The sequence below is a fragment of the Hypanus sabinus genome, chromosome 8, assembly GCF_030144855.1.
Source record: "Hypanus sabinus isolate sHypSab1 chromosome 8, sHypSab1.hap1, whole genome shotgun sequence".
NCBI lineage: Eukaryota > Metazoa > Chordata > Chondrichthyes > Myliobatiformes > Dasyatidae > Hypanus > Hypanus sabinus.
The window spans coordinates 16,131,039-16,152,404 of record NC_082713.1 but is presented as its reverse complement, the minus strand read 5'-3'; the positions used below and the strand labels follow the sequence as shown (position 1 = coordinate 16,152,404).

Genomic DNA, 21,366 nt, shown 5'->3' with positions numbered 1-21,366 from the left:
AAGGATCTCACAGCACAGAGGATACAGTCAATCTAAAGCACATAAGTGTAAAGCAGAATGAAAAGATTGTAACTGCAGATATGATGCGGCTTTTTAAAAAAAAACATGCAATAAGCATAACGAACACAATAGAGTCAAGGAACACACCACACAGAAACAGGCCCCTCAGCCCACTTAGTCCATGCCGAACTATTAATCTGCCTAGTCCTATCATCTTGCAGCTGGACTGTAGCCCTCTGTACTCCTCCCAATAATGAAACAAAAAAACACACACAGTAAGTATAAATATAAAAGCAATCCTATAAAATATATCCTATAAGGATCCCAATTAGCCCACTTACCTAAGGCAATTCATTCCACTCCTTTCTCCTTCCCCCACAGCCCCACAATTATTCTTTCTAATTTTCAAGAAATTATTCACATTCAATTTGATGAAATCTTCTTCCATCATACTTTCAGAAAGTGCATTGTAACTCAGTAAGTAATAAACAAATTTCTCCTCAACACCCACTGGCTCCTTTGCAGTGAATTTAAACCTATGTCCAATCCAGCAAAAAAAGTTTCTCCCTGAAGCTTGCACCTGAAATACTTCACAATGTCTAATACTTTTAGAACATAAAGCCTAGGAGCAGAATTAGGCCATTCAGCCCATTGGGCCTGTTCCACCATTCGATCATGGCTGACGTCTTCACCCTAGGCCCCATTCTCCTGCCTTCTCCCTATAACCTTTAATGCCCTTACTAATTCAGTATCTATCAATATCCACTTTAAAATATACCCAATGGCTTGGTCTCCACAGTTGTCTGTGGTAATGAATTCCACAGATTCACTACCCTCTAGTTAAAGAAATTTCTTCTCTTATCTGTTCTAAAGAAATGGCCTTCTATTCTGAGACTGTGCCCTCTGGTCGCAGTCTCCCCCACTACTGGAAACATCCTCTTCAAATCTCACTCTATCTAGGTTTTTGAATATTCAGTAGGTTTCATTGAGACTCCTTCCTCCCCCATCCTTCTGGTTAGTCTTGTTCTGACAGTGTATCTTCTGATCAATGTAGAACCTGGTGCCATTCTCAAATTATTGTCGTAAATGCAACGGCAAATGTAAATAAAATGTATATGAACACTCAATCAACTGAAGGGGGTGGGTGACTGATGAAAAAAATAAATAAAATAAAATCCTTAGGAAGAGGTGACATAGGATTGCAAGATGCAGAATCCTTGTAGATAGAGTTAAGATGGTAAAAAGACCCTGCTGGGAATTAAATTCAGGCCCCAAACGGTAGCCAAGATGTGGGATATAAAATTCACCAGGAAATAGAAAAGCCACGTAATAAGGGCGATGTTAAGATAGTCATGGGGAATTTCAATGTGCAGGTAGATTGGGAAAATGAGGTTGGTGTTGGATCCCAAAGGAGGGAATATATAGAAAGTCCACAAGATGACTTTTCAGAACAGCTGAATGTTGAGCCCACAAGGGTATAGGGAATTCTGGATTGGGTGCTGTGCAATGAACTAGACTTGATTAGAGAGCTTAAGGAAAATAGATCCCTTAGGATGTAATAATCCTAATATGATAGAATTTGCCCAGCAGTTTGAGAGTGAGAAGCTAAAGTCAGATATATCAGTATTCCAGTAGATTAAAGGGAATTACAGAGGCACGAGACAGGAGTTGGCCAAAGTTGATTGAAAGGGGAAACTAGCAGGGATGATGGCAGAACAGCAATGGCTGGAGTTTTTGGGGGAAATTTGGAAGGCCAAAGTTGAAGATGTCTTTTATAGGGAGGAGGAGGCAACTGTGGGTGATGAAGGAAATCAAAGAGAGTATAAAATAAAAAAAAAAGGGCATACAATACAGCAAAATTTCGTGGGGGGTGGGGTTTGAGGATTGGGAAGCTTTTAAAAACCAACAAAATGCAACTGAAATAAACATGAGAGATAAAAATTAAATATGAATGTAAGCTTGATCATAATATCAAAAAGGCTATCTAAAGTTTTTTTTCAGAAATATGAGTAAAAGAACATACGGCAAAAGAGCAGAATGAAGCCATTCAGCCCATTGGGTCAGCTCCACCGTTCCATCATGGTTGATTTATTACCCCTTTCAACCCCATTCTCCTGACTTCTCCCTGTATTATTTGATGCCCTGATTATTCAAGAGCCTACCAACTTCCTCTTAAATATACCCAATGACTTGGCATACACAGCTATCTGTGGCAATTAATTCCACAGATTCATTAATCTCTGACAAAAGAAATTTCTCCTCATTTCTGTTCTAAAAGGACATCCCTCTAGACTGAGGTGTGCCCTCTAGTCCTAGATTCCCACACCATAGGAAACATCCGCCCTACGTCCACTCAATCCAAACCTTTCAATATTCAATAGGTTTCAATGAGATCCCCAACCTCCATTACTCTAAACTCCAGCAAATACAGACTTTGAGCCACCCCTCATACATTAACTTTTTCATTCTGGGATCATTCTTCTGAACTTCATAAGAGGTGAAAAGTGGATATTAGGTCATTGGAAAATGAAGCTAGAGAGTTGGTAAAAGGACAGCATAGAAATGGTGGACAAACTTACTAAGTATTTTGCATCAATCTTCAGTGTGGGAGCCACTAGCAGAATCCCAGAAGTTCAGAGTGTCAGGGGTCAGAGGTGAGTTTAGTACAAAGGAGAAGGTACTTGAGAAGCTGAAAGGCCTGAAGGTAGATAAGTTATCTGACCCAGATGGACTACACCCCAGGGTTCTGAAAAAAGGTAGCTAAAGAGACTGTGGAAGCATTATTAATGATCTTTCAAAAATCACCAGATTGTGGAAAGGGTTCTGGAATTCTGGAAAATTGCAAATGTCACTCCATTCTTTAATAAAGGAGGGAGGCAGAAGAAAGGAAATTATAGGCCAGTTAGCCTGACTTATGGGAAAATGTTAGAGTCTATTATAAAGGATGAGGTTTTGGGGTTCTTGGAGGCACATGATAAAGTAAGTCAAAGTCAAGGGAAAGACTGAGCTCCTCTTGTGAACTCTGTCATTCTCTAATCACTGCTCGAGATGGTGTATAAAACATTAGTGAGGCTGAATCTCAAGCATTCTTGGCAGTTTTTACTTTTATTTATTTAGATATTCAGCACATTAACAGGCCTTTCCGGTCCAACAAGCCTGTGCCACTCATTACACCCACATGACCAATTAACCTGCTAACCCGTGTGTTTCAGGAATGTGGGAGGAAACCGGAGCACCCGGAGGAAACCCACACAGTCGTGGACAAAATGTATGAACTCTTTACCTGGGTTGTTGGCGCTATAATAGCATTACACCAATCAGCATGCTACCATGCCACCTGGTCACCTACCTACAGGAAAGATTTCAAGGAGCCTAAATGACTGCAACGAAATTTACAAGGATGTTGGCATGACTTGAGGACCTGAGTTATAGGGAAAGGTTGAATCAGTTAGGACCTTGTTCCCCTGAGTGCAGGAGGATGAGGGGAGACCTTATGGAGGTCTACAATATAATGAGGGTTTTAGGTAGGTCAAATACATGCAGGCTTTTTCCCCTTCACTCAGAGGCTGGCAGCGCATTCCACACTCACACCCCTTTCTGAGGGAAGAGGCTCCTCCTCAGATCTCCCTTAGATATTTCACCTTTCACCCTAAACTTGTTTTAGAGGTCACAAGTATTGGGTGAAAAGTGATATATTCAAGGCAGGGCTTCCCAATCTTGTTTATGCAATGGACCCCTACCACTAACCAAGGGATCCGTGGACCCCAGGTTGGGAACCACTGACTTGAGGAATTGGAGGGGTTCCTCTTCACTCAGAGGGTGCTGTGAGTGTGCTATGAGCAGACAATGGCAGAGTTACAACTCCTACCTCGGAGTGTCAGACACCCTGAGCCAATAGGCTGGTCCTGGACTTAGTTCCACTTGGCATAATTTACCTATTATTATTTAATTGTTTATAGTTTTATGTTGCTATATTGTCTACACTATTCTTGGTTGGTGCGACTGTAACGAAACCCAATTTCCCTCGGGATCAATAAAGTCTGTCTGTCTGTCTGTTAGATGTGGGCTCAATTGTGACATTTAAGAGGGGTTTAGACAGTACAAGGACAAGAAGGATGTGAAGGGCTGTGGTCCACATACAGGTAGATGGGACTAGGCAGAAGACCAAGCCAAAGCGTGAAGTACTACAACTGTAGTGCTCTCTGAGAATATGATCATCCACTAACTAGGCATTTATGATAAAACTAACAAACCAGAAATCGCTGTCCCAGAGAGTTCATCAACTAGAGAAACAGATGTTTAATTCCCTAGACTATGTGTTTCTCATCACTCACCTTGTCATTCCTTTCACACAGGAACTTAAGCTTCTGTTCTTTTTTGTGCATAAATACTCCGTCAAGCCGCCCATCAGTCACACAACGAAGCTCAATTGCTTTCTCTCCCCAACCCATGATGTGATTTGACTGGATGTAGGCTGCAAAATAAAACAGAATATTGAAAATATTTAATACTTAGTGTGTGCCAGAATGCTCATCATTTTTCTCTGCGGTCTGCCAACAAATCAACTTTTCTGCACTCATCTCTTGAAGGAAGTGAGGCAAGCATCCTCCGGGCGGGCTGCAGGGTGGCACAACAGTTAGACCAATGCTATTACAGTCCTAGCGACCCAGGTTCAATTCCGCTATTGTCTGTCAGGAGTTTGTGAATTCTCTCTGTGGCCGCATGGTGCTCCAGTTTCCCTGCCACATTCCAGAGATGTACTGTATGACTTACAGTTGGTAAATTGTGGGCATGCTATGTTGGCAATGGGAGCATGGTGAAACTTGCAGGCTGCCCCCTCTCCCCAGCACGTCCTTGGATTGTGTCGGTCGCTGAAGCAAACGATATATAGCACTGCATGTTTTGATGTTGCAATGTACATGTGATAAATAAAGCTAATTTTAAAATATACCCAATGACTTTTTAAAATGAAATGTATTGTGAAACAGGCCCTTCCAGCCCTTTAAGCCATGCCACACAGCAATCCCCTGATTTAACCCGAGCCTAATCTCAGGACAATTTACAATGACCAATTAACCTCCTAACTGGTACATCTTTGGACTATGGGAGGAAACCTGAGCACCCGGAGGAAATTCATCAGTCACGGAGAGAACATACAAACTCCTTACAAGCAGCTGAAGGAATTGAATTCAGGTCATCTGTACTGTAAAACGTTGTGCTAACCACTATTCCACTCCTTCATTGGGTTCTACATTCATCTGTGGCAATGAATTCCACAGATTCAATCTCCCTCTGGCTAAAGAAATTACTCCTCATCTCTGTTCTACAGGGACATCCTGGTCCTTTGGTCCTAGACTCCCCCATTGTTGGAAATGTGTTCTCCACATCTACTCTCTGCAGATGTAAACAGACAGCTGATGTTTCAGGCCGAGACCCTTTATCAAGACTTGAGAGAAAGAGGGGAGATCAATATCACAATGCGTCAGTGTGCTTTGCAACACCACATTTGTATACCTCCCCAGTGCCAATGACTTCTTAGAACACAGGAAATGGATGATTCAGTACCACTGAGATATTAAAAACTGGCGACTAGTTAAAGTGTAAACTTTTCATGGTTCTGATTATCAGTGAAATCAGTACAAAAGTTTGCCTTCATCCCAGGAATCATTAACTCCCTGGCACTGAATCCTGGCCGCTGACATTACTGTGTAAATTATTTCACACTGACGTTCAATGGGTTCTCACTGTGTTCTCTCTTTCACCCATCAGAGGTATTTATCAGGAGCAGGGCCCGTAGCATTGTCAGTAATCCCTCCTATCCATCCAACAATCTGATTGACCCCCTACCGACAGGTGGGAGATACCGTAGCATTAGGGCAAGGACTGTTAGGCTGGGAAACAGCTTTTTCCCCAGGCTGTGAGAACACTGAACTCACTGCCACCACCCAGGTCTCATCATGTAAGAAGCACCAGTAGCATTATATTGTTCACTTTTTAAACTTGTGTTATTAATGCATTAATGTTATTAATTTGTTAATTTATTTGTATTAATATTTCTTTATGTGTTGTGTGTGTGCACCTTGGCCTGGAGGAACGATGTTTTGTTTGGCAGTACACAGGTATAGAGTTGAATGACAATTAACTTGAACTTGAACTTTATATTGGCTGATAGAAATAGGTAACAGTTTCCCACTGGACGCAAACAGAAGTTACTTCACACAAAGAAAAGTTTTTCACTGTAAGGTAAAGCTTTAGTAATGGAGTATCAACATGAAAACAGTACTAACCAGAACTGCCTACATTCAGTGATTTGCAATCCATCACATTAAACGGAGAGAACATTAATAAGTTACTAGATGGGATGAACTTCAATGCTGGCAATAAATATATTCAGTACCTACTTTATTAGATACCTCCTGCACCTAATAGAGTGGTCACTGAGTGAATGTTCCTGGTCTTCCGCTACTGTAGCCCATCCACTTTAAGCTTCGACGTGTTGCATGTTCAGAGATGCTCTTCTGCGCACCACTGTTGTAATGTGTGGTTATGTGAATTACTGTCTCCTTTCTGTCAGCTTGAATAGTCTGGCCATCCTCTGACCTCTCTCATTAACAAGGTATTTTCACCTACAGGACTGCCGCTCACTGGATATTTGTTTTTTCTTTGGTTTTCTGCACCATTCACTACAAATTCTAAAGCAGGGTTTCCAACCTGGGCTCCACGGACCCCTCAGTTAACAGTAGGGGTCCATGGCATAAAAAGAGTTTGGAAACCCCTGCTCTAGAGTCTATTGTCCCAGGAGATCAGTGGTCTCTGAGGTACTTAAACCACCTCGTCTAGCACCAACAATCAGTCCACGGTCAAAGTGACTTAGATTTCTTCCCCAATCGGATGTTTAGTCTGAACAACAACTGAACCTCTTGATCACGTCTGCATGCTTTTATGCATTGAATTGTTGCAAAATAATTGGCTGATTAGATAGTGACAGGTGTACCAAAAAAAATGTAAATAATTATTACCATGGATTAAAAGTGGGCTAAACCAGAGTGGAATGTAGTCAACACCCTCTGACTTCACTGCATATTTTAATCTGACTGTGGCTCAGTTTTTGTTCATGTAGATAAGTGAGCAATGAACAGGTCAGGGAGATTTAAGTGTAAAGATGAATATGAAATGGTATTCTTAGCATTCTGCTTTGTGTCCCAGATCTGTCAGTCCTGATATCTGTTCAAAAGGCAAATCCAGTACTTTCCCTTCATGCTGATCTTTATCTCAATCTAATTAGTCTAGCAGGACAAATAAAAACAACTATTAAAGCAGTTCAATTCCTCCATGGATGGTCCCAAGCCCAGCTGCAAAAGGAGGAGGGTTAGACATGTGGTTAGCAACCCTATCCCGTAAAAACCCAGAGTTACTGAAGCACCAACAGTAGCTCCAAAGTCTTCATCCCAGGGAGAGGAAGGATCTTCATCTGGAAGTTGTCCGAATTTGACTGGTGAAAGCGGAAGTCAAAGGAACAATCAACCTTTGGCCCAGGCCAGAGTGTTTTTGTGTGCTACTGTCAGCGGCCTATGCCCCAGCAGGGATGATGGCTTAAGCAAGTGAGTGTTAAAGCATATCCCTCACTGGGGTTCTGATCACGATATTAAACAAAAAAAGCCAAATATTGGTGTAATGAAGCAGAACCTTTGAGACCAGCGAGCATGAGGGCTGGTGACCTCCCTCAGGTCAATGAGTTGTCAGTGAGTTCCGGAACTGGAGTTCCATGCAGGCAGGAGGCATGAGGACCTGTGACCCCCAAGGTACATGAGTTCATTAGACCAGAGTTTAAGGTCAGGGGCTCGTGGTCCCGGTTTTAAGAGAGTCATGAGTTTGAGGCCTTCATTCAGGGTCCTTATTGGCCATCATCTGTGAGTCCTCAATGGTCAGTTGAGGTCTGGACATCAAGGCCCGATGACAGGAGCCCAGGGTTTGTGAGTCTGCAAGTCTACTGAAGAAGTTGAAGGCCCAATGTTGACGAATCCACAATTCCACTGGAGTTTGGGGGCCAGAGGCTGGAAACAGCCATTCCTAGGATTGGAAGACTGTGTATGTGCATACATGGGTGGGTGTGAAGGAGGACAGGGCTTGTTTTGTTACTGTTGTTCTGCTATTATTATTGTTTGTGTTGTTCTATGAACATGGTAGGCATACTACTTTGGCATTGGAATATGTGTTGACACTAGTGTCTGTCCCAAGCACATCCTTAGGATACTTTAACACAAATAGTGCATTTCATTGTTTGTTTCAATGTACATGTGTTAAATCAATGAATCTGAACCTGTGAATAACTAAAAGAGGCAGTTGTGATATTTTTTAGTTTCTGGATCAGGGAGAAACCATGTTACTCCTTCTCAACCTACACCTGTGATCACATTAAACTTTGTGTAGTTTTAATTTGCTGACTGAGAAGTTCAGTCACTTTATTCTGAGAAGATTGGTCACATTATTAGGCAAGTCTGTACACCTGTTTGGTATGCAAATATCTAATCAGCCGGTCATTATGACAGTTTACAGAGAATGAAGAAGTGGCAGGGGTGGACACACCCAGCCCTGAGACACTGGGCAAGGTCATTTGATTCCAAACAGTTGGTTTATTGACCATTACAGAATGTCACTCTCCCTCTCCTCTCCCCAACCATGATTCCTCTCTCCCTGCCTGCTTCCCAATCTCGTCCACAATACAGACCCATATCACAATCAGATTTACCATCACTCACTTATGTCATGAAATGTGTTTTTTTTGTGGCAGCAGTACAGTGCAATACATAAAATTAGTACAGTACTGCTCAAAAATCTTAGGCACATATATCTAGCTAGGGTGCCTAAGACTTTTGCATAGTACTGTATGCATGGCATGATCTACCACGATGACATACAAAACAACACAAAACTGTGTCATGATACCCACAGCAGAAAAATAGTAACACCAATACCTGATGAAAAAGCATGAATGTTTCTTTGGATGGAGTATCTCGAAATTTTAATGGTGGAGCAAAATTAGAAGAACAATATATACCACAAGGATTTTGGAGAAGGAATAAAGAATTTATGACAAGCACTGGATATTCAGATTGGGAGGCAGAACGTGGTTACTGAAAGAAAGAAAGTTATACATGGTGCCTGGTAAACCTAAAAACAGTGTGGCTCACTGTGGAATGCTGTTATGGGAATATCAAAGTCGATCAGTAACCTACTTAAAAATTCTGGCCTAATTATTCATATGCACACACGTACCTTTTCAGAGTTAGGTATATACCCATCAGTTAATTCCCAAGTGGAACACCATTGCAATAATTTCTGGATCAAATTGCACCACTTCATAAATTTGTTCAGGCATTTTTGACCATGAATTATGATTGTGCCAATTGTCCACACCAGTTGCAACCTCCCCACTCCCTCTTTCTGTTACCTCAGCCATTGCACTGTAAACACTTTAAACCACTTTTTATAATGTTGTTTACTTTCCAGATACATGGTGGTATTTATGCACATTTTAGTTCGTATCTGTACTTTAACCACTCAGTTTATTTTTTATAATGCTTTACTCTTTTTTTAATTGTTGAATGTTACTTTTTGTTGCATGTCACAGTAAATTCCTAATGTATATCATGAATAAAGCTGATCCTTGATGCTTGAAGTGGTGAATTTCAGGAAGAACGTTCAATCTCCACACGGAAAGCACCGGAGGTCGGGATTGAACTCAGCTCACTGGATTTGTGAGGAAGCAGCTCTACTAACAGCTTTATTATATTATATTGTGAAAACACGTGTGAAAACCAAACCTACAAATATTTAGTTCTAATTTCCTGCCGATGCCTGTAAGGAGTTTGTACGTTCTCCCCGTGACTGCATGGGTTTTCCTCTGGGTGCTCCGGTCTCCACTCGCAGTCCAAAGATGTACATTGGAAGGTTAATTGGTCATTGTAAATTGTACCATGATTAGGCTAGGGTTAAATCGGGGGTTTGCTGGGCATCATGGCTCAAAGGGTCAGACGGGGCTATTCCGTGCTCTTTCTCAATAAATAAATAAAATTAATTCAGATAATTACCGAATGAATTAGCACTGTTTTACTGATCTGCTTATTTATTGAGATACAGCAGGGAATAGGCCCTTCTGATCCTTCTAACTGTGCCTTCTAATAACCCTCAATTTAACCCTAGCCTAATCACAGGACAATTTACAATGATCAAATGACCTGCAAACCGGTATGTCTTTGGAATGTGGGGGGAAACCAGAGCATATGGAGAAAACCCATGTATTCCATGGGGAGGATGCACTGCCTCCTCATGGAAAATATCGGAATTGAACTCCAAATTCTGATGCCCTGAGCTGTGATAGCATCTCGCTAGTTGTTAAACTACTGTGGAGCCTATACATTGTACTTAGTGATAAAGATGAAAAAAAAAACTTTTTACAGGACATCACACCTTAGTGACATCCTAACAAATGTTTTTTTATATAAAGGAAAAGAAGAATGAGGAGTGCACAGAGCTTCTAAAACCCACAGTTCTCAGATACCAAACTGCTTAAACTTGATTCCTATTCTAAAGGTTTGAGTGTGGGTGTTAGTGAGAATTCCCTGCAGTAGAGAGAAGAGTGATTTAGAAGGTTTTAGATAAAAGTACTGAAGAAGCAATAAGGGCCAGATCTACCTTTGCATCAGAATAATATCAGAATAAAGTTGTCTGCACAAATACCCTGCAAATGCAGCTTTTCCTTAAAAGTATATAACTTCCTGCCATGACAACTGTTATTGCCAGATGCAAACAGCAATGAGTCACACCTCAATTTATTAATAATCTGGAATTCATTGCCTTAAATGAGAGTGGATGGAGATTCAACAGCAAATTTTAAACAGGAGCATAATAGTAACTAAAGCAGTGAGAGAAAGTGTCGCTGGTCTAGAGGGAAAAAAGATTTGTGAAAGTGGGATTAAAGAGATTTCTATTTCAGGGATTGGGAGATATACCATATGATAGATTGAATGGTTCCTTGCTTAGCCTCAAAATTTGAAGAATTGTGGAGCCTAGAGAGAAGCTGCTGTGTGACTTTTCTCAAACCCATGAAAGGAAGGGTGAGAAAAATAACAGACCCATCCAGCACAGAATCAGGTCTTTCAGCCCACTGAGTCCATGCAGATTTCGCATTCTACCTCACTATGTTATTAGGCAGCTGAGCCATTGTGGATAACTTCATTCATCCCCAACACTGAACTGATTCCAAAACCTATCGACTCAGTTTCAGAGACTCTGCATCTCAGGTTCTCAATATTTATTATTTATGTAATTAATTTTATTATTTTGTTTTGTTCTTTCTTGCATTTGCACAATTTGTTGTATTTTTCCACAGTGGTTGTTTGTCCGTTTTTGTGCAGCTTTTCATTGACTCTATTGTGTTTGTTTCTACTTACTGTGAATGTTTGCAAGAAGTGAATCTCAGGGTAGTATATGGTGACATTTTCAATATGTTACTTGATAATAAAATTTACTTTGAATTTTATGAACTATGACCTTACACTTTATTGTTTACCTGCACTGCACTTTATCGGCAGCTAAAAATTATCTTTATTCTTCACGTGTGCTTCGAAACATTGAAAAATACAGTGAAATGCATTAATGGCCAACACAGTCGGTGGACTGTCCTGGGGCAGCCTGCAAGTGTCACCACACTTCCAGCGCTGACGTAGCTGGCCGAGCACTTACTAATCTGTACCACTTTGGATAGTGGGAGAAAACCGGAGCACCTGGAGGAAGCCCATACAGTCACGGGGAGAACGTGTAAACTCTTTACAGTCAGCAGTGGGAATTAAACCCCGACCCCTGATCACAGGTGCTGTAAAGAGTTACACTAACTGCTACACTGAAATAAGAAGCTGCTGGAGGAACTCAGCAGGTCAGGCAGCATCTGTGGAAGTAAGGAGGCAGCTGACATTTCAGGTCGGGTCCCTGTGTCAGGACTGATACCATTGGTCATCCCTTTGTCACCACAGATGCTGCTTGACACTGTATTCCTGCAGCAACTTGTTTTTTGGGTCCAGATTCCAACAATAGAAATCTCTTGTGTCTCTATAACTGTGTGATTTATTTAGAAATTGTTAATGCTAATGCAGCCTTCTGGCCCAACAAACCCACACTGCCCAGTTACACTCCAACCACGATAAGTGGTTAAAGATCATAGTTCAAAAGTTCAAAGTTGGGGCACCAAGGTAACGTAGCGGTTAGCGTGACACTAGATACATAGGGTACATGCAAGCAAGCTTTTTCCACTGTGGTTGAGTGGAACTACCACGAGATATCATGGGTTAAGGGTAAAAGGTGAACATGAGGGGAAAGTTCTTCACTCGGAGGGTCATGAGAGTGTGGAATGAGCTGCCAGCACAAGTGGTGCATGTCAGCTCGATTTCAACATTTAAGAGAAGTTTAGATAGGTACATCGATGGCAGGGGTATGGTCTGGGTGCAGGTCGATGGGAGTAGGCAGTTTAAATTGTTTTAGCACAGACCATGTGGGCTGAAGGCCCTGTTTCTGTGCTGTAGTTTTCTATGGCACTGACTGATTACAGCGGGGGGGGGGGGGGGGGGGGGGGGGGGGGGGGGGGGTGTTACCAAGTTCAGAGTTCAATTCCGGCACTGGTCTGTAAAGAGTACATCCTTCCCATAGAATGGAACAGCAATGAGAGTACAATTACACCATGTGAAGAATGTCTACTAACCCAGTAGGCCTTCACAATGTGGGAGGAAACTACAGCACCCGGAGGAAACCCCCGCAGACACATGGTGAACGTACACATTCCCTACAGACGGCAGTGGAATTGGACCTGGATTGTTGGCCTTAACTGCTACGCTGCTGTGCACCCAAATGGATGATGCTGTTTCATCCAGGAGTTGTAACCTGAAATGTCACTCCTGTTTATCTCACCATGGATGCTGCTCCACCCGCTGACCAACTCAGGAAATTTTTGTCTTAGTTTCTTTCAACAGGCACACGATTCTGTTCTTGCCTTTGTCCATCATTAATCATGTCGGAACTTCAGAGGAAAAGGGCGGGAAACGGAAACAAATCCCGGACAATTTCCAAATGACCAACTCTATTCAGTCATACAAATTATTAAAAAAAGAAATGTGTGCTACTCTCGGTAACTTTGGTGGGTGAGGGGGGAAAGGAGACCAGTTGCATACAAGGTCTCGGTCTGGTGCTGTCTCCGAATTATCTTTCGCGGGATAGATGGAGCTGTTCACGGGACATTAAAGCGCAGCTGACCTGGGGGAAAGAGTGCGACCCATTGAGTTGAGGACAAGTTGAACAACTTTGGGCAGAAATAGGAAAGGCCAGCAGTAAGAAAGGCGAGAGCTGAAGGCAGACTTACCGATTGAGTTGGGCATCTCTCCCCACTGCATGACTATCTCTTTGGTGATCCGGCCGTAGGTATTTACATAGACCCCTTCATCTTCGTAGCAAATCAGCAGCTCCATTCCGTTCGTGTTCGGAAGGATGATGATGGCGTGCGGCTGAATGCTTCCTTGAATCTGAATCGGAGGTTCACGTGAAAAAATTACTAAACGGCCAGAACATTAACTCCACAGCAATCGCAAACACACTGGGAGTACCACAACACTTTACGCACAAGACTGTTACAAACATATTTATTACTTAGGATTTTTTTTTACATATAAAAAAGTCTCATTTGCAGCAACAGCGTGGGAGAGAGAGCAAATCACTTTATTCTTTACTTGCCAGGCTGTGTGTGTTTAAGCAGCCGGTGGAATCCCATTTCCCAGCGGCTACTATCCTCAGCATTAGCACAGGCATCCACAGTCGGAGGGCAATTTTCATCCGCTGCCTTGTTATTCTCATGAGGGACGCGGAAAGAGAGGCAAAGGGCAGAGCCTGAATCTCGATCGGCGAGCTTGCGAACGGTACTGCAATGCCCGACAGCAAGCCAGCTTAATAAAGGCTTCCTCGCCATCAGGTGATAATTCAGAGCAAGATAGCCTACCGCTGGGGGTGTCCACGCCAGCAGCATGCCACATAACATCACGGCACCAAGGGGGTGCTTTATTTTTGGAGCGTGTGAAAGATGGGAGCGCGGAATAAAAGGAAAGGCAGATGAACCGGATCGCTGAGCTTCGGAGATGCCGTCTCGCCCCGAAACGTTGACTGTTCGTTTCCAGAGATGCTGCCTGACCTGCTGAGTTCTTCCAGCATTTAATGTGTGCTGCCTTGGATTTCCAGCGGCTGCACAATCACTGGTGTTACTGTTGCACTGTCTGCCGCTGAACTAGGAGAAGGTGAACCCCTTCATTTCTCCAGTATAGGCAGCAGCGCAGTTTCTTCTCTACTTGTTTCTCCTACACAATGTTAATATTTCCACCTGGCAATTTCATTTAGGAGCGGTGTTCAATGATTTCAGCGTTGAACTGCAAGTCAGTGATTGCAATGTTAAACTCCTAGCGGGCAGGACTTTATTCTTTGGAACAGAGAAGATTGAGGGGGAGAACAACATTATGAGGGCTATAGATGGGGCAAGTGCAAGTAGACTTTTTTTTTTCCCCATTGAGGATGGGTGGGACTACAACTATAGGTCATAGGTTAAGGGTGAAAAGTGAAAAGTTTAAGGGGACATGAGGGGAAACTTCTTCACTCAGAGGGTCCTGAGAGTGTGAAAGAGCTGCCAGCACAAGTGGTGCATGCCAGCTTGATTTCAACATTAAGAGAAGTCTGGATTGGTACATGGATGACAGGGGTATTGAGGTCTCACGGTCCAGGTGCAGGTCGATGGGACTCGACAGTTTAATTGGTTCAGCGTGGACTAGATGGGCCGAGGACCTGAATCTGTGCTGTAATTTTCTATGACTGATGAAATCGCAATGTTAGCATTCATTTTGAAACGAGAAAATAAGAGCAAAGGTGTACAGTAATGCTGAGGCTTTTCAAGTCATCTGTCCAACTGCGTTTGGAATATTGTGAGCAGGTCTGGGTCTCACTGTGAGGGTCATGTTTTTTGACTTCTCCAGTGTGTTCAACACCGTCCGCCCTGCTCTGCTGGGTGAGAAGCTGACAGTGATGCAGGTGGATGCTTCCCTGGTGACATGGATTACTGATTACCTGACTGGCTTGCAACACTGTGTGTCAGACAGAGTGGTCAGCAGCACTGGGGCTCCACAGGGGACTGTCCTGTCTCCCATTCTCTTCACCATCTACACCTCGGACTTCAACTACTGCACAGAGTCTTGCCATCTTCAGAAGTTTTCTGATGACTCTGCCATCGTTGGATGCATCAGCAAGGGAGATGAGGCTGAGTACAGGGCTAAGGTGGGAAACTTTGTCACATGGTGCGAGCAGAATCATCTGCAGCTTAATGTGAAAAAGTCTAAGGAGCTGGTGGTGGACCTGAGGAGGGCTGAGGCACCGGTGACCCCTTTTTCCATCCAAGGGGTCAGTGTGGACATGGTGGAGGATTACAAATACCTGGGGATATGAATTGACAATAAACTGGACTGGTCAAAGATCACTGAGGCTGTCTACAAGAAGGGTCAGAGCCATCTCTATTTCCTGAGGAGACTGAGGTCCTTTAACATCTGCTGGACGATGCTGAGGATGTTCTACGAGTCTGTGGTGGCCAGTGCTATCATGTTGGCTGTTGTGTGCTGGGGCAGCAGGCTGAGGGTAGCAGACACCAACAGAATCAACAAATTCATTCGTAAGGCCAGTGATGTTGTGGGGGTGTAACTGGACTATCTGACGGTGGTGACTGAAAAGAGGATGCTGTCCAAGTTGCATGCCATCTTGGACAATGTCTCCCATCCACTCCATAATGTACTGGTTAGGCACAGGAGTACATTCAGCCAGAGACTCATTCCACTGAGATGTAACACTGAGCGTTATAGAAAGTCATTCCTGCCTGTGGCCATCAAACTTTACAACTCCTCCCTCGGAGTGTCAGACACCCTGAGCCAATAGGCTGGTCCTGGACTTATTTCCACTTGGCATGAATAGCTTATTATTATTTAATTATTTATGGTTTTATATTGCTATATTTCTTCACTATTCTTGGTGCGGCTGTAATGAAACCCAATTTCCCTCGCGGTCAATAAAGTATGCCTGTCTGTCTGTCTGTTTTACAGGAGCACCGTTGAGAGTCCTGACAAGTAGCATCTCCATATGGTGTGGGAGCAGATGAGCATCAGACCAGAAGTCCCTACAAAGGACTGGAAGAACAGCTGAGAGGATCATATGAGTCTTCCTATCATCCATCAGGGATACTTATCAGAAGTGCTGCAGACGCAGGGCCCCTAGTTTTGTTAAGGATCCCACCCATCCATCCAGCATCCTCTTTGACTTTCTTCTATCAGGCAGGAGACTATGATGCATAAAAACAAGAATGGACAGGGTGAGAACAGTTTCATCCCCCAGGCAATTAGGTTTCTGACCTCCCTGCCACATCATATTCAAAGTGTCACTGGTAAATTAGTTCCATACCTTACAATATTTAATATTAATGCACTTTAATTTGTTATCTGTGTGTGATTCATCTGTAGATTTTATTCTTACTTTTATAAGTTATCGTGTGTTATGTGTACTACTGTGTTTTACACCCTGGTTCAGAAAATATATTGTCTTGTTTCGATATACAATATATACATTTACACAGTTAAATGACAATAAACTTGACCTTGACTTCTGAGAGAGTTCCAGTGGATCCATTGTGTGATGTGTGGTCCTTAATGATCAGAAAGTGTTTCACACTGTAAACTGTCCAACAATCTCTCTGACCACCTCCCATCGGGCAGGAGATATTGTAGCATTAGGGCAATGACTGGTAGGATGGATAACAGCTTCATCCCCAGACTGTGACACTACCCAGCTCAGGTTTCATCACTTATGAAACACCAGTCATGTTATACTGTTTATTTTTTAACTTCTGTTTTAAATGCACTTTATTATGTGTTAATTTGTTTGTGGTAATACTACTTAATGTGTTGTGTGTGAGTCATGTGTACTGTGTTGTGCAACTTGGCCCGGAGAAACATTGTTTTGTTTCGTGGTATAGATGTCTGTGGCTGAATGACAATAAACTTGAACTTGTAATGCTGAGAATAAATGTACATCTTGATAGAAATAGTTTGGGGACTGATGTGAAGAGACATTTCCTCTTGGAACATTTTGAAGTTCAAAGTAAGTTTGAAAAAAAGACTTTCAAAATAAATTTATTATCAAACAATGTCTATGTTGTTATATACTACTTTGAAATTAATTTTCTTGCAGGCATTGACAGAACTGAAAATCCAATAAAGTTGAAATTGTTAAACTGAGCCTGTTATATTTTGGTGAAACAATCAATTGGATTATGCCAGGACCAGGAGACAGAGTTACAGAATCATACTGTCATAGGCAGCACAGAATCAGGCCCTTCAGCCTATCTAGTTCATGCTGAACTATTCTGTCCAGACACATAGACTTGCACCTGGACCATAGCTCCCCATTCACTTCACATCCATTTACTTATCTAAACTTCTCTTAAAGGTTGAAAATGAAACAAAATCCATAACTTCCACAAGCAGTTTATTCAAACACTCACACCACCCTCTGAGTGAAGAAGTTCTCCCTAAAGTTCCTTTGAAATATTTAGTCTTTCAAATACATCATCATCATGTTCCGTGTCTGTACGGCACAGGCGATCGTGATTGTTGTTGGAAAATTTTTCTACACAAGTACTTTCTACAGGCTGTTGGGGAGAGTTTAAACTAGAGTTGCTGGGAGGTGGGAACCGAACTGAAGAGATGGAAGCTGGGGCTGTTGGCTCACAAATAGAGAAAGCTTGGAGACAGTGTGAGAGGGAGGATAGGCAGGTCATAGAGAAGGGATGCGCTCAGACCGATGGTTTGAGATGTGTCTATTTTAACCCATCATGAACAAAGCGAATGAGCTCAGAGCGAATTCACTGGAATTTAGAAGGATGAGAGGGGATCTGATTGAAACATATAAGATTATTAAGGGATTGGACACGCTGGAGGCAGGAAGCATGTTCCCGCTGATGGGTGAGTCCAGAACTAGAGGCCACAGTTTAAGAATAAGGGGTAGGCCATTTAGAACAGAGATGCAGAAAAACTTTTTCACCCAGAGAGTGGTGGATATGTGGAATGCTCTGCCCCAAAAGGCAGTGGAGGCCAAGTCTCTGAATGCATTCAAGAGAGAGTTAGATAGAGCTCTTACAGATAGCGGGGCCAAGGGATATGGGGAGAGGGCAGGAACGGGGTACTGATTGTGTATGATCAGCCATGATCACAGTGAATGGTGGTGCTGGCTTGAAGGGCCGAATGGCCTATTCCTGCGCCTACTGTCTATTGTCTATAGAGCGTGGATCAATACTTGCAGCTATGATGTTGTGGCCATTACAGAGACTTGGATGGCTCAGGGGCAGAAATGTCTACTTAGAGTGCCAGGCTTTAGATGTTTCAGAGAGGACAGGGAGGGAGGCAAAGAGGTGGGGCATGGCACTGCTGATCAGAGATAGTGTCATGGCTGCAGAAAAGGAACAAGTCATGGAGGGATTGTTTACTGAGTCTCTGTGGGTGGAAGTTAGAAACAGGAAGGGGTCAATATTGATTCCTGGGATGGCAGGAATTTCATATGAAGAAAGACTGGATCAACTAGGCTTATACTCACTGGAATTTAGAAGATTGAGGGGGGATCTTATTGAAACGTATAAAATTCTAAAGGGATTGGACAGGCAAGATGCAGGAAGATTGTTCCTGATGTTGGGGAAATCCAGAATGAGGGGTCACAGTTTAAGGATAAAGGGGAAGCCTTTTAGGACCGAGATGAGGAAAAACTTCTTCACACAGAGAGTGGTGAATCTGTGGAATTCTCTGCCAGAGGAAACAGTTGAGGCCGGTTCATTGGCTATATTTAAGAGGGAGTTAGGTATGGCCTTTGTGGTTAAAGGGATCAGGGGGTATGGAGAGAAGACAGGTACAGGGTTCTGAGTTGGATAATCAGCCATGATCATATTGAATGGCAGTGCAGGCTTGAAGGGCCGAATGGCCTACTCCTGCACCTATTTTCTATGTTTCTAATAACTCCACTGGGTGTTTTTTATAGACCACCCAATAGTAACAGGGACTTCAAGGAAAAGATAGGGAGACAGATTCTGGAAAGGTGTAATAATAACAGGGTTGTCATGGTGGGTGATTTTAATTTCCCAAATATTGATTGGCATCTCTGTAGAGCAAGGGGTTTAGAAGGGGTCAAGTTTGTTAGGTGTGTTCGGGAAAGTTCTGAGGGAAACGTATGGCAGAAATGTGTCAAATGTTCAGGGGATATTTACATGGCGTTCTGCACAGGCATGTTCCAATGAGACAGGGAAACGATGGTAGGGTATAGGAACAGTGATGTACAAAGGCTGTTGAAAATCTAGTCAAGAAAAAAAGATAAGCTTACGAAAGGATCAAAAAACTAGGTAATGATAGAGATCTAGAAGATTATAAGGCTAGCAGGAAGGAGATTAAGAATGAAACTAGGAGAGCCAGAAGGGGCCATGAGAAGGCCTTGGCAAGCAGGATTAAGGAAATCCTCAAGGCATTCTATAAGTATGTGAGAAACAAGAAGATAAGAAATGAGAGAATAAGACCATTGAAGTGTGACAATGGAAAAGCGCTGTCGACATTTTGGGCCAAGACCCTTTGTTAGTCCTGACGAAGGGTCTCAGCCTGAAACGTCGACAGCGCTTTTCCCTGTAGATGCTGCCTGGCCTGCTGCATTCCACCAGCATTTTGTGTGTGTTGTATGATTTTGTCAAAGGCAGGTTGTGCCTTATGAGCCTGATAGAATTTTTTTGAGAATGTGACTAAACACATTGATGAAGGTAGAGCAATAGATGTAGTGTATATGGATCTCAGCAAGGTATTTAATAAGGTACCCCATGCAAGGCTTATTGAGAAAGTAAGGAGGTATGAGTTCCAAGGTGACCTTGCTTTGTGGATCCAGAACTGGCTTGCCCACAGAAGGCAAAGTGTGGTTGTAGACGGGTCATATTCTACATGGAGATCGGTCACCAGTGGTGTGCCACAGGAATCTGTTCTAGGACCCCTTCTCTTCATGATTTTTATAAATGACCTGGATGAGGAAGTGGAGGGATGGGTTAGTAAATTTGCTGATGACACAAAGGTTGGGGATGTTGTGGATCGTGTGGAGGGCCGTCTGAGGTTAAAGCGATGCAAACCAGGGCTGAGGAGTGGCAGATTGAGTTCAACCCAGATAAGTGTGAGGTGGTTCATTTTAGTAGGTGAAATATGATGGCAGATTATAGTATTAATGTTAAGATTCTTGGCTGTGTGGAGGATCAGAGGGATCTTGGGGTCCAAGTCTATAGAACATTCAAAGCTGCTATGCAGGTTGACTCTGTGGTTAAGAAGGCCTACAGTGCATTGGCCCTCTTCAACCGTGGGATTGAGTTCAAGAGACAAGTGGTAATGTTACAGCTATATAGCACCCTGGACAGACCCCATGTGGAGTACTCAGTTCTGGTCACCTCACTACAGGAAGGATGTGGAAACTATAGAAAGGGTGCAGAGGAGATTTACAAGAATGTTGTCTGGATGGGGGAGCATGCCTTATGAGAACAGGTTGAGTGAACTTGGCCTTTTCTCCTTGGAGTGGCAGAGGATGAGAGGTGACCTGATAGAGGTGTATAAGATGATGAGAGGCATTGATTGTGTGGATAGTCAGAGGCTTTTTCCCAGGGCTGAAGTGGCTAACATGAGAGGGCACAATTTTGAGGTGCTTGGAAGAGGATACATAGTCAGGGCTAAGTTTTTTATTCAGAGAGTGGTGAGTGTGTGGAATGGGCTGCCGGTGACTGTGGTGAGGCGGATATGATAGGGTCTTTTAAGAGTCTCCTGGATAGGTACTTGCAGCTTAGGAAAATAGAGGGCTATGGGTAACCCTTGGTAATTTCTATGTAAGTACATGTTCTGCACAGCATTGTGGGCCAAAGGGCCTGTACAGTGCTGTAGATTTTCTATTTCTTCTACGTCTAAGTAGTTTACCACTGCCTTCTTCTGGGCATTGTCTTTACAAGAAGTGTGACTCCAGCTATTATCAATACTCTTCAGAGGTTGTCTGCTGGCATCAGTGGTTGCATAACCCGGACTTGTTATATGTACCAACAAGGCTCACTTGTTCCTGATCGATGGCGGGGTGGTGGGGGGTTGGTAATCGGGTGCAACACCTTGCCCAAAGATCTGTCCTGCACATACAGATAGGCTATAATGCATTTAAAAGATGAGAGAGGCCTGAGATTCAGAGTAGCCAACTCCTGTTTTT

The 21,366-nt window shown here is 43.0% G+C and overlaps 1 protein-coding gene across 5 annotated transcripts in view; it reads right to left on the bottom strand.

Moving 5' to 3' along the window:
- The window catches only part of si:zfos-2326c3.2 (mitogen-activated protein kinase kinase kinase kinase 4), a 322,043-nt gene that overhangs the window by 14,066 nt on the left and 286,611 nt on the right, over positions 1–21,366 (bottom strand). For all 5 annotated transcript variants that reach the window (XM_059976720.1, XM_059976715.1, XM_059976716.1 and 2 more), the window contains 2 exons: positions 13,409–13,568; positions 4,335–4,474 (listed from right to left, as the gene is read on the bottom strand). In XM_059976720.1, coding sequence (XP_059832703.1) covers positions 4,335–4,474; positions 13,409–13,568 — 300 coding nt within the window. The remainder of the gene's footprint in view (positions 1–4,334; positions 4,475–13,408; positions 13,569–21,366) is intronic.